The sequence below is a fragment of the Anastrepha obliqua genome, chromosome 1 (assembly GCF_027943255.1).
Source record: "Anastrepha obliqua isolate idAnaObli1 chromosome 1, idAnaObli1_1.0, whole genome shotgun sequence".
Lineage (NCBI taxonomy): Eukaryota > Metazoa > Arthropoda > Insecta > Diptera > Tephritidae > Anastrepha > Anastrepha obliqua.
In genome coordinates, this window is record NC_072892.1 from 38,814,029 (window position 1) to 38,826,066 (window position 12,038).

The 12,038-nt window shown below is 37.9% G+C and overlaps 1 protein-coding gene across 2 annotated transcripts in view; it reads right to left on the minus strand.

Moving 5' to 3' along the window:
* LOC129245651 (acetylcholine receptor subunit beta-like 2) overlaps positions 1-12,038 on the minus strand; it is a 53,956-nt gene that overhangs the window by 41,073 nt on the left and 845 nt on the right. For both annotated transcript variants that reach the window (XM_054883971.1, XM_054883963.1), the window contains exons 2-4: positions 7,860-8,053; positions 966-1,094; positions 476-661 (exon numbers count right to left, since the gene is read on the minus strand). In XM_054883971.1, the coding sequence (XP_054739946.1) occupies positions 476-661; positions 966-1,094; positions 7,860-8,053 (509 nt within the window). The remainder of the gene's footprint in view (positions 1-475; positions 662-965; positions 1,095-7,859; positions 8,054-12,038) is intronic.

The window sequence follows — 12,038 nt, forward strand, 5'->3', positions numbered from 1 at the left end:
AACCTGTGGCACAAACTGGGCAGCAAATCAAACAAAAAAACCCCCAGCAAAGGGAGCTTGACCGCACTTCATGTTGTACTTTAAAAACACAAATGCACATTTTGCCAGCAATAATGTATGTTTGTACATCCCCTATGCATGTATGTGTTTTTATATTTATACATCCATACATATTTCAGCATATACAGAGGTACGCATGTGTGTACAGCTGTGGCGCATAAATTGCAATTGTGGTGCAAATGGATGAAAGTTTAAACGTATCCTAGGAGACATGTTCCGCAGACACGCACACATGTGCATTTCGAAATGAAACAACTTACAAAAAAAAGACAAATACTTGGAATACGTGTATTTGTGTATGTAGTGGAGCAAATGTTAAAAAGCCACAGTCAAAACAAAAAAGTATCCTCATTTTATAACTGCGGCTTCGGTTGCTATTTATTTGCAATATTTGCCCCCCTTCGTTTGCACTCACCTGGTCCAAATGTTTCAAATCCACTTGTGCGCCATTGTATGTCCATGAACCGAATTTCATGAAGCAGATTTGCTCATCGTACGGAAAATATTCGACATTCATTTCGCAGGATGACTTGTAGATAGCCGGCGGCTCCCAAAAGACCTCGCCGGTGAACTTTAGTGTTGCCTTTGTCATGAGTGTTACCTGAAAGAAGCACGAAAGTGTGCATGCACATACGCGTACAAGTACATACATATAGACACAAGCAAAATAGTAACTAAATTACATTACACACATTACACAATCATTTCATATTATTTCATTATCATTTTTTTTCAACGTGTAAATATATATGTATTTGTGTTACACGTCACTTTGATGCTCATTTATTCATTTATTTTATTTATTTCCTCATTCTCATTTCCGCAACCATTTCTGTAGACTTTTTGTTGTTGTGTGTACTAGTGTGATTATTTGGTAATTGTTGTATGTTGCATTCATCACTCACCTCATAATTGCCATCCCAGTTGTTGTAGAGCACTATATCTGGCACCCAAATATGCTCGGATGGCACATAAAGTTGTTCAACACCACCATATTCCTCGGGCTCCCAACGTAATTTATAATCAAACCAACGCTGTCGGCATGTTTTTACCAAAAAAAGCATAAAAATAGATGTTAAAATTTCTTTTTCAATACATATTCGGTGAAAATGTATTTATAGAAAAAATTGTACAGAGTGTAATATTTTTTTTTTTGCTAGGTAATGAAAAATTTAATAAGAAATGTCTTCTTTTTTTCAAAATATCCATTCCCATATGTACTATTTTGTTTGGGTATTAGAAGTTTGAGTTTTCCTTTTTTTGTTCAAGATATTAAGAAATAAGAATTCCCTTTCCAGTTACTTTGTTTTGTCACCGAGTTTCTTCTTTTAGGCCACCATGTGGCTGAGCTACTAAACCTAATCTAGTAGTAGTGAAATGAAATGAAATTTGAAAAGGTCGAGCCAAGAAGCACCAAGAGATTTGGTGGCTCCTAAAACACTGAGGCTAAAAAGCCCATTATATTTAAAGCTCTGGAAAGGGGGTAGATAGTCAAGGAGGGAAGAAGAAAAGTATCAGAGAAAGAGATAGGAAAGAATAGAGACAGAGATAGAGATAGTTAGTCCTGTGAGAATTTTCCAGATTCTTTGGCAAATCTGTAGATATCCTCCCGTTTTAGAGAGCGAATATTACTCATTCTCATGACATTAGAACCCAAAACTCGTAGCCGTGCTCTATCAAAGGCAGGACACTCACAGATAAAGGGTTCAGTGCTATCCGCTTCCTCCGAGCACGACAGGCACATTGGGTCCTCAATAGTGGTCATATCTGACCCCATGGGTTGTGTCCTGTAATGATACCGACCATCAACCGAACATCTTTCCTTCCAAGTTTTAGTAGAAAGTTTGACAGTTTTCTGTTCGGACTTGTCACAAAACACTTTGCAGTTCTGCAGCGTTTTAGACCGGACCATCGCTCTTTTTTTAGATTGCCTACATAATCGCTGATCCAATTCATGATTCCTGCGGAACTGATTCCGATTATTGGTTTTGGCCCTTGTGGGGAAACCGCTGATCCACGGTTAGGCAATTCATCGGAGATTTCGTTTCCTTGAACACCGGAGTGTCCAGGAACCCATATAAGTACAAGGCTCTGCGGCATTGTTGAAAAATCCACAATGTCTCCGAAGTCAGCTTCTTATCCAACATTACTCCTAGATATTTAACTTCATCGGAAAGACCAAGTGTCACACATTTCAGTGTTGGAAGACTGAGTCCATCCAATTTCCGTTTTCTCGTAAACAAGACTATGGTTGTTTTGTTCGGATTAAGGGAAAGACCTTGTCTCTTGCACCAGTCATCGATTTTGTCCAGAATCCTCTGCACTTTCGTGCAAAGCCTCCTTAGGGATTCATCCCTGAAACCGAGTTCCTGCATCTCCACTAGTAGAGAGTCTACGACCAAGCACCACAGCAGCGGAGAAAGAACACCCCCTTGGGGACATCCTTGGTTGGCCCTGACTGTGATTTGTTCGTCACTGCTCCCACCAGCGGTTAATAGCCTCTCAGAGAGCATGGAGTATATCCATTTTATAATGGCTTGAATAACTCCGTGTCGTTCGGCAGAAGAACATATCAAGCCGAAAGTGGCATTATCAAAAGCCCCCTCAATGTCCACGAACACGCCCATTGTGTATTCGTCAGCTTCCAGCCCAGCTTCAATCTTGCTAACAAGATCGTGTAAGGCTGATTCACATGATTTTCCACTCTGGTAAGCGTGTTGATTTCTATTAAGTGGACTTCTTGGCAATACCCCCACTCGAATATGTTACTCCACCACTCGTTCCAGACTTTTCAACACGAACGATGTCAAACTGATTGGTCTAAAACTTTTTGCTAAGGAATAGTCGTCTTTTCCTGGTTTCGGTATAAATACTTTTCTTACGCGTCGCCATTGTGATGGTATATAAGTAGTAGTATTATTATTTTTATTGCAAATAAAAGTATTAAGAAAAAAACGCCCGTCTGCCGATTTATTTTTCGTGCGAAACTATTATCTGATTTTCGGTGTTTATTAAGTAATCTCTGTATCTAGAGGCATATTTAATGAAACGCAAAAGTTTATCCCAATGAGCATTTTGCCCATTGAGAATCTCAATCAGTTGTGAATCATTTAAGGTAAATTTTCCGAAAAAGACTTTTCTCTATTCTCTTAATATTGGGCAACGCGCCTGAAAATGTGCTATGTTTTCAAGCTCACCTAAACTACACATTGAGCAAGTTTTATTTTCTGTATCAAATCTGTTGTTATTTAAAATTACCATGTCACCTCTAGTCCTCATTATCCACGTGCCTGATTCTAAGTCATATTTTTTTTAAATAAACCATCAAAGGCGGATATTTTCAACAATTGTGGAGATAAAGTCCACATCGTTGGAAGATCTACGGCCATACCGAGGCGATTTTTAGTCAGAGGTGGCTTGAGGATTGCATAGAAGGGTACAAGATAGATATTGATGAATAAATAAATATTTTTGTAGAAAGATAAAAATCTGTTTACTTTTTGAACACACCTCATATGTAGATATGTTATGTTTTGTTATTTGTGTATTAATAAAAATTAATATTGAAGATATGGAGTGTCTCGAAAATATTACTCTACGTTGCGCTGTTAGTTCTGCCTTCTCCAAACTGGATAAAGAGGCAAAGCGAATGGATCTGGTGGTGAACGAGGACAAAACGAAGTACCTCCTGTCATCAAACAAACAGTCGACGCACTCGCGTATCGGCACCCACGACACTGTTGACAGTTATGATTTCGAGGTTGTAAAGGACTTCGTATACTAAGGAACCAGCATTAACACCGATAACAACGTCAGCCTTGAAATCCCACGTAGAATCTCTCTTGCCAACAAGAGCTACTTTGGACTAAGTAGGCAATTGAGTAGTAGAGTCCTCGCTCGACGAACAAAACTAACACTCTACAAGACTCTCATCATGCCCGTCCTAACGTATGGCGCAGAAGCGTGGACGATGACAACATCCGATGAGGCGTTCTTTGGAGTGTTTGAGAGAAAGATTCTGTGGAAGATTTTTGGACCTTTGCACGTTGGCAACGGCGAATATCGCAGGCGATGGAACGATGAGCTGTATGAGCTTTACGACCATGATTCAATGATAAAAGGTTTGCTCAGTAAGCAGCTTTCTCGTTCTCTCTTGACAAATCGGCTCCCTTAGCAAGACACTGGGTTGCTGGCTTTAAAAATTTTGAGTAAAAGTGGAGGAAAAGTAAAATTTGTAGAAATGGTTTACTTACGAGCAACAAATCGCTAAAGAGTTTTCAGGGCTATGGTAGTATGACATGAAATACAGACCGCTTAAGTCAGGACATGATGGAGTAATTGAGACAATCCGAGATCGATGAGTGCAGAATTTACAAAGCTTTATTTCTTATGATGTGGTGATTTAGACAGAGTTCATGTTTTGCAAAAAGCTAGCATTTCCCAAAGAGTTACGACAGGGAGAATAATTGGATAGTCCCGACGCAATCGATAACATTTCAGACCTCATTATAAAAAAGTTGGGATTGACGGAACTTGTTTCCAATGAGCCCACCTTCCCATGGATGGATGAAGTGTCCAGAGGAGGCTTAGCAAAGCACAGTACCAGCATGAAAAAGCTCCACATAAAACTGTAGGTCTTTCCATTTATGGAATAACATCAAGACGCGCGTTACAAATAGGAGGAGGATCTCGGCTAAACACTTAACAGAATTGTACGAGCCAATTATTTATTTATTTTTAACAAAAAAGTTTCATATTAGCGAAACTTCGCTACCTCGCGATCGTTTTTAAATTTAAAAATTAGTTCAAAAATAAAATATTGTATTAAGTGAAATAATTTCTTGATTTAATATTAGACTTGGCGTATATTAGGCTAATAACTTCTATTTGTACCATTATTTACATCTAAATATCAATTAAAATTTATTTTTTAAACCGTTCGCAGTTTCTTTCAATTTAAGTAAGAAAATACTTTTTTGCTACCATTTTTACCAAAAAGGATTTAATATTTTCCACTTTATTCACCTTCTTAAATACAACCTTTTGTAAGGGAGTGTCAAAAATCGAATGTCACTAGTGAGCAAACCTTTAATAATTGAATCATGCTTTACGACGACATAGACATAGCACAGCGAATAAAGATCCAGCGGCTACGTTGGCTGGCTCATGTCGTCCGAATGGATACAAAGGCTCCAGCCTTGAAAGTATTCGATGCGGTATCAGCTGGTGGTAGCAGAGGAAGATGAAGATCTCCTTTGCGTTGGAAAGATCAGGTAGAGAAGGAAAGAAACGACGCGCACTTTGTTAAGCTCGGCCAAACTCGCGTAAACGGTTATCGCGCCAATTAGGGGGCGTACATAAATTACGTGAGATGTTTAAGGGGGGGAGGGGGTCGAGTCAAATCTCATCTAATCTTACGTTGGAGAGAGGGGGGGTCTCGGCAAATATCACGCAATTTTTTTTGTGATTGAAACAAAAAAAAATTATACTATTTTGGATTGTACATGCTTAAGATGTAATCTTAAGCGTAATCGTAGTATGATTAAGATTATTCACTAATTCGTTCGAAAGAAAATAATTTCATTCATACTTCGACGTTATACATTACTGCTGTCAAACCATCATATTTGTTTTATACCAAATAGCTCAATTTAATCTGAATTTACGGTACAGTGTAGCCCGTCGTTTGTTTTCGCGCCACTATCAGCCGAACGCGCGACTCGATGAACAAGAGCGTACGAGCTGAGTGGCAGCGACACACGGACAGGTTCCAACCTTCTTTGTTTATTCTTGTAAATGTTTCACTCGACTTAGTTCATGCTCTTACTAATTTAAAATGAGCTATCAAGATTTTTATAACGCATACGTCAAAATATACGTCTATAAGGCGAAGAAGTCCTGCCACGACGATGTGATAAAATTATGGAATATTGCGAAGCAAAAATTCCCGAAGAAAGAAGAGTTAATACATCGCATTAAACATGAGATTGAACGGCTTCTCAGGGAATCCACTGAAAGAAAAGTTCGGTGTACTTTAGCATTCCTTCAAAAGGTAGGTTAAATACATATATATTTTTTTAAGAAAATACTTTTTTTTATATAAAGTTTATTGTTACAATTAATAGCATAAAAAAAACTGAAACAGTGAAATTCTTGATAAAATATGCTAAAATCATAACTACAAAATATTAGCGCGGTCATTTCCTTCACTGTTTTCACATAATTCAAAATCAGCTTCTTGTGATCAACGATGATGAGGATGAAGCTTTGTCGAACACTACACCATCTAACGTACGTCCCACTCCAGCACAAGATACTATGAAGAAACAGATTGCTAAGCTGCATATGGAGGTTGACCTAAGTGCTGCAGCGCACGCCGGAGTGATCTGCATATGATTCTTCACGACCGTTTTCTGCCACCTCCATACCCTATCACTCAGGTTGATGGACGTTTGACAATTCCGGACTTTAAAGAACATGACGGAAAGTCATTTGCTCCATTTCTAATATGCCTACCGATTCAACCGCTGAATGCCTTCATCAGAACGCTTTATGATCTCTATTGCCCAAGTATACGTGATAATTTAGGGAAAAGATGCTGCAGTACATGCGGTATTTACTTCGCATCTATCACAAGAGCTGCAGAGCACAGGCGAGCAGCTCACATTGCACCAGCAAAGTGCGACCCTCACGGATTGTCACAAGACGAGTTAATGAGTTACTGTGCGCAAGCGTCAACGGCTTAGAGTGATTCTCCATGGACTGAATTAGAGTAGATATTCTTTTTTGAACCGCAGTAGTTACGATTCTATTGTTAAATTTTTATTACACTTATAACTCTCAGCAATATTGATTACTAGTCTTAACTAATTGTAAATAAAAGCACGAAGCAATTTTTTTTTCTCTTTTTACAATAACAATCCAACGCGAAGAAACCCACATTTTGAAAAATCTCACGTGAGATTGGGGGATGGGGGAGGGGGTTGAATAAAATCTCACGACATCTCACCAGGGGGGGAGGGAGGTATAGAAAATTAAAAAAAACACCTCACGTAATTTATGGACGCCCCCTTAAGAAGAACAAGAATAAATACCCAAATCTAAAGATGGTACTATTTCCTAATTGGTTTGATTTTCCTAATATCACACTACGTGGCGTCACGAAATTAATCATCATAATTTTGTTTATGAATAACTTTTTTGCTAAAAATGATTTTTTGTGATCGAAATCTTTATTTTGGCCTTTACTCGCTCCCTTGCTTGTCTGTTTGTATACTGCAGTTTTGCAATTCTAAAGTGCCAAATATGTTGGACGTACGACGACATTTGCAAAAATTTTAAATCTTCCCATAAGGTGACTAATACATACATACATACATATACATATATACAAATGCACACGACAAGATGTAAAAGAATTTGATGCGTTTCACCCAAGGCCATTTTATACAAGGTGGTGTTGTTTTATCAATTGACTGGTGCCCAATTGTAAAAGTTAGCGTATTTGTATTTTCTGTCCCTCTTCTCCATTCAGCTGAAATTTAGCAATAGCCCACCAAATTATAATATTTGTAGAATCGATGTCACCTTTCATAGATTCGCCTTGGTTTTGTCTTGAAGATGAGCAGTGCGAACGGAGTGCATCAGTTTTTGTTATTTTTACCACGTTTTTGTAATATAAATTTCAGGAAAACCTAAACAGCTAGTTTCCATTGTTTCCTTTGCCTTATTTACAAATTTTATTTACAACTAATTTTTAATAAATAAATAAACAAAATTTGTCGCATTTCCTTACTCACCTGTTTAACCCACAGATTTGTGGTCATCACTTGATTTCGCAAATTGACTTCAATGAGCTGAGACAACTTTAAGCCCAGCCATACTGTCAGTGTTTCCGTATTATTGACAACTGGCCGTATGAGGCGATTGTAATTGCTCAGCAAATCATCATAAAGACGTTTCGTATCTGGATTCGCCTCAAAACTAATAGGAGCTAAAAATGGAGATTTGTATTTTATTTGAAAAGTTTTAAACTCAATTCAAAAATTTGAATTAATAGTTTAATTATTTGAAAGCATATTTCCTGAAAAGGTAATGAAAATTAAAAATGTGTAATTATCTTCGAAATAACAATATTGGCGACACAATAATTCCAACTCAGAACGAAGGTAATGGATTTTTGCAGTCTATTAACCCATTCACTATTTAATGGAAGAGTGGTTTTTACCCTATTTTTTTAATAAAAATATATAAATTTGAGTAATCGCTAAATGGTTAAAATATTGCCGCAAACCTTCACTATGTGCTAGGGGCCTTCTCCGACAAAATCCGTATACGAAACTTGAAAAAAAAAAATACTTGGGTGCGCTAGAGTGGTAATATGTTCCATGAAAACTTCACTTATAAATGAATTAGAAGAAGGTATACATTGGTTTTGAAGTGAAACTTCTTAGGCGTAGATGGACGAGCGAGAATGGAGAGTAAAATTTCAAGGCCATACAATGTTTTGGGCATTTTCGTTATATCTTAGATACACTTAAGGGGTAACACCACTGTAGAAATTTCAAAAAATTGATTTTTTTATAAGCTTAAAAAATTCTTTGAACCTTTTAAAATACAGAACAAAAAGTTTTATACGTTACCGAAGTCTATTTCATAAATATTTTAAGCTTTTAACCAAGCGTTAGTGCCTGCTACCTAACGACTTCTCCAAATTTCCAAACTTTAAACGCGTTTTTCTCAAAACACGTTTTCTGAAATTGGCACGCAGCATAACTCAAACAATTTTAAATATTTTTAATCAGGTTCTTCACTACGTCTGTATAATAACCTTCTTAAGAGAAGAGCGTAGGGGATTTTCGATAGATGAATTTAAACGATTGTTATAATTATTTAAGTGCCGTTTTTTTAGTCCAAAATAGAGTTTTTTCCTTCAAAAGCTTGCTAATTCCACAAAAATAAATATTTTTTAAATCCCCTACGTGTTTCTCTAGCTATTCTTATCTAGATTAAGAAAAAAAATGTTTCTTTGTTCCAGATTAAAATTTGCACCCTCTGTGCTGCGTGCCGCGGAGCTCCTTCAAGAGAAGCCACATTACAAAAATGTCTCCAATGCCGCCATTTTGTAAAATTTTTCGATCAAATTTTGTAGTTTTGTATTTTAGTATATAAGTAATAACTTCCCAAATCAGAGTGATTGTTTCCCCTTTCCTTCTATACAAAAGAATTCTTTAAAAATCGTGTTTATTTTACGCGTGTACAGTGGTGTTACCCCTTAAGACTGTTTTTCCTGAGTTTTTCCTTGTGGTTGCTATTTTCTAGTGAGAAATAACACTGCCTACTTTTTGGCGCTTGTTTGTTGGTGCAATCCTGTAGGAAATATTTTTTTGGTGCCTACTTTTGGGCGTTATATTTCCTTGGTGCCTACTGTTTGGACAGTTTTTTGGTCCCAATTTTTTTGGCGTTTTTCTATTGGTGCCTACTTTTTAGCGCTTATTTCCGTTTCCTGGCTAGTGCTTATGTATGCTATAAAGTGCTATAAATTCCGGCGTCGGATTTATTGGTATTGCCTTGCGGTAATTTGTCACATTGCTGCGGTCCTGGAATCGCTGCATTTGTGCGGGTGATAAACGCTCGGAGTGGTGCGCGTTGTGGCCACGGTTTGTGTCCGGCGTTTACCTGCACCGGTTGTAAATTTTGTCTATTCGTATTCTCTGCAAATGTTGTGAACGTATTTAGATATATAGTCTTTCTCACTCTCTCTCTCTCTTATTCTCTCTCGGGTCTCTCCCTCTTTCTTTGTCTGCCTTGAAAGTTTCACTTATGTTATGTGTACTTAGCTTCACTTTTTTTTTAATTTTTTGTCAAAATTAAAAACATTGTCAGAACGACCCTTTCGTGGGAGAGTTAGTGGTTTCAATTGTTCCACAAACTCGTTAACTATTACTCCTTCAAAAAAAATCAGGTTATAAATATAAAACTTAATTAGGTAATACAAACTTTTAACTAAAATTCTATGAAGTTTCATGACTCTAAATGTCATCAACTATGGCTAACTACTTTTCCTAAAAATTCCTATGCAATCTTACACTTTTTCTCTAATTATCAGTACCACCACACATTTATGGGATATCCCAATGAAATATAGTTACTAAGAAGTAAACGGAAAATTAAAAAAAAAGAAAAAATTTAAATGAGATTAATTCAATGTTCAAAATTATGGTTTAGAATTTTTTAAAAATCTTCCGTTCTTTTTGAAATTTAAACTTTTTTCAATTTTTAGAATAACAAGTTTCTAGAACAAACGTTTTTGAAGAAAATTTTAACTTTTCTGTTCAAAAATTTCGGAAAAAAGTTTTTTTAATCTGTAAAAAACACCCCCTCAGATGTTTTCCTTAACTTTGTGCGTTAATAGCTAAAACTATGGCCAGTGAAAATAGAGACTCGATGTTGAAGGTTGTTCGGCAACACTTTGCGCTACAGCAGCGATATCCTCATTCATATCATAATAGGATCCGATTTCCTGTAAGAACAAAGACGGCGTTCTGGTGACTGACAACCAAAGCGTGCTCGAATTATGGAGGGAGCACTTCTCAAACCTGTTAAAGAGTGACAACTGCGCATGTCAATGAATGTGAGGATCCCGATACCCCAATCGTTGACGACGGTACTGTCATTCCGCTAACGGTCCATGACGATTTGAGAATAGCAAAAATGCGGCTAAAGAACAACAAAGCCGCGCGCGCCGACGGACTGCCGGCTGAGCTATTCAAACATGGCGCCGAGGAGCTGCATCAGCTCATATGTAAAATATGGTCGGATGAAAGCATGCCTGCCGATTGGAATTTAAGGGTGCTCTGCCCAATCCATAAGAAGGGCGATCCTGCAATTTGTGCCAATTACCGCGGGATTAGTCTTCTAAATATCGCCTATAAGGTTCTAGCGACCGTATTGTGTGAAAGGCTGAAGCCCACCGTCAACCAACTGATTGGAACTTATCAGTGTGGCTTCAGACCTGGAAAGTCTACCATCGACCAAATATTCTCAATACGCCAAATCTTGAAAAAGACCCATGAAAGGAGAATCGACAGATACCATCTTTTTGTCGATTTCAAAACTGCATTCGACAATACGAAAAGAAGTTGCCTATATGCAGAACTTAACAGCTCAGGCACAATTGTTTATAAGAGCGTACATTTGTTAGTATTGGTTGATATTGATATCATTGATTAGTTCCGCCTTTTCGAAATTGGATAAAGAAGCAAAGCAAATGGGTTTGGTGGTGAAAGAAGACAAAACGAAGTACCTCCTATCATAAAACAAACAGGCGGTTTGAAACAGTTATGATTTTGAGGTTGTAAGAGACTTCGTTTATTTAGGAGCCAGCATTAACACCGATAATAATGTCAGCCTTGAAATCCAACGTAGAATCTCTCTTGCCAACAAATGCTAATTTGGACTAAGAAGGCAATTGAGTAGTAGAGTCCTCGCTCGATGAACAAAACTGACTCTGTACTAGGCTCTCATCATGTTCGTCCTAACGTATGGCGCAGAAGCGTGGACGACAACAACATCCGATGCGGTATCACTTGGAGTGTTTGATAGAAAAATTCTGCGGAAAATTTTTGGACCTTTGTACGTTGATGGCCGCGAGTATCGTAGGCGATGGAACAATGAGCTGTATGAGCTTTACGACGACTTAGACATAGCAGCGGCTACGTTGGCTGGGTCATGTCGTCCGGATCAGAAAGTATTCGATGCGGTACAAGCTGATGGTAACAAAGGAAGAGGACGGCTCGGCTTCACTTGGTGTTTCACACTGGCGTCGGTTAGCACGAGAAAGAAACAACTGGCTCGCATTGTTAAACTCGGCTAAAATCGCGTAAGCCGTTATCGAGCCAAGTAAGAAGAAGAAGAAGCAATATCCTCAACAGAACGCCCAGTTTTTGGTCTACCAGTCCTTTTCCTATCCGCGACAT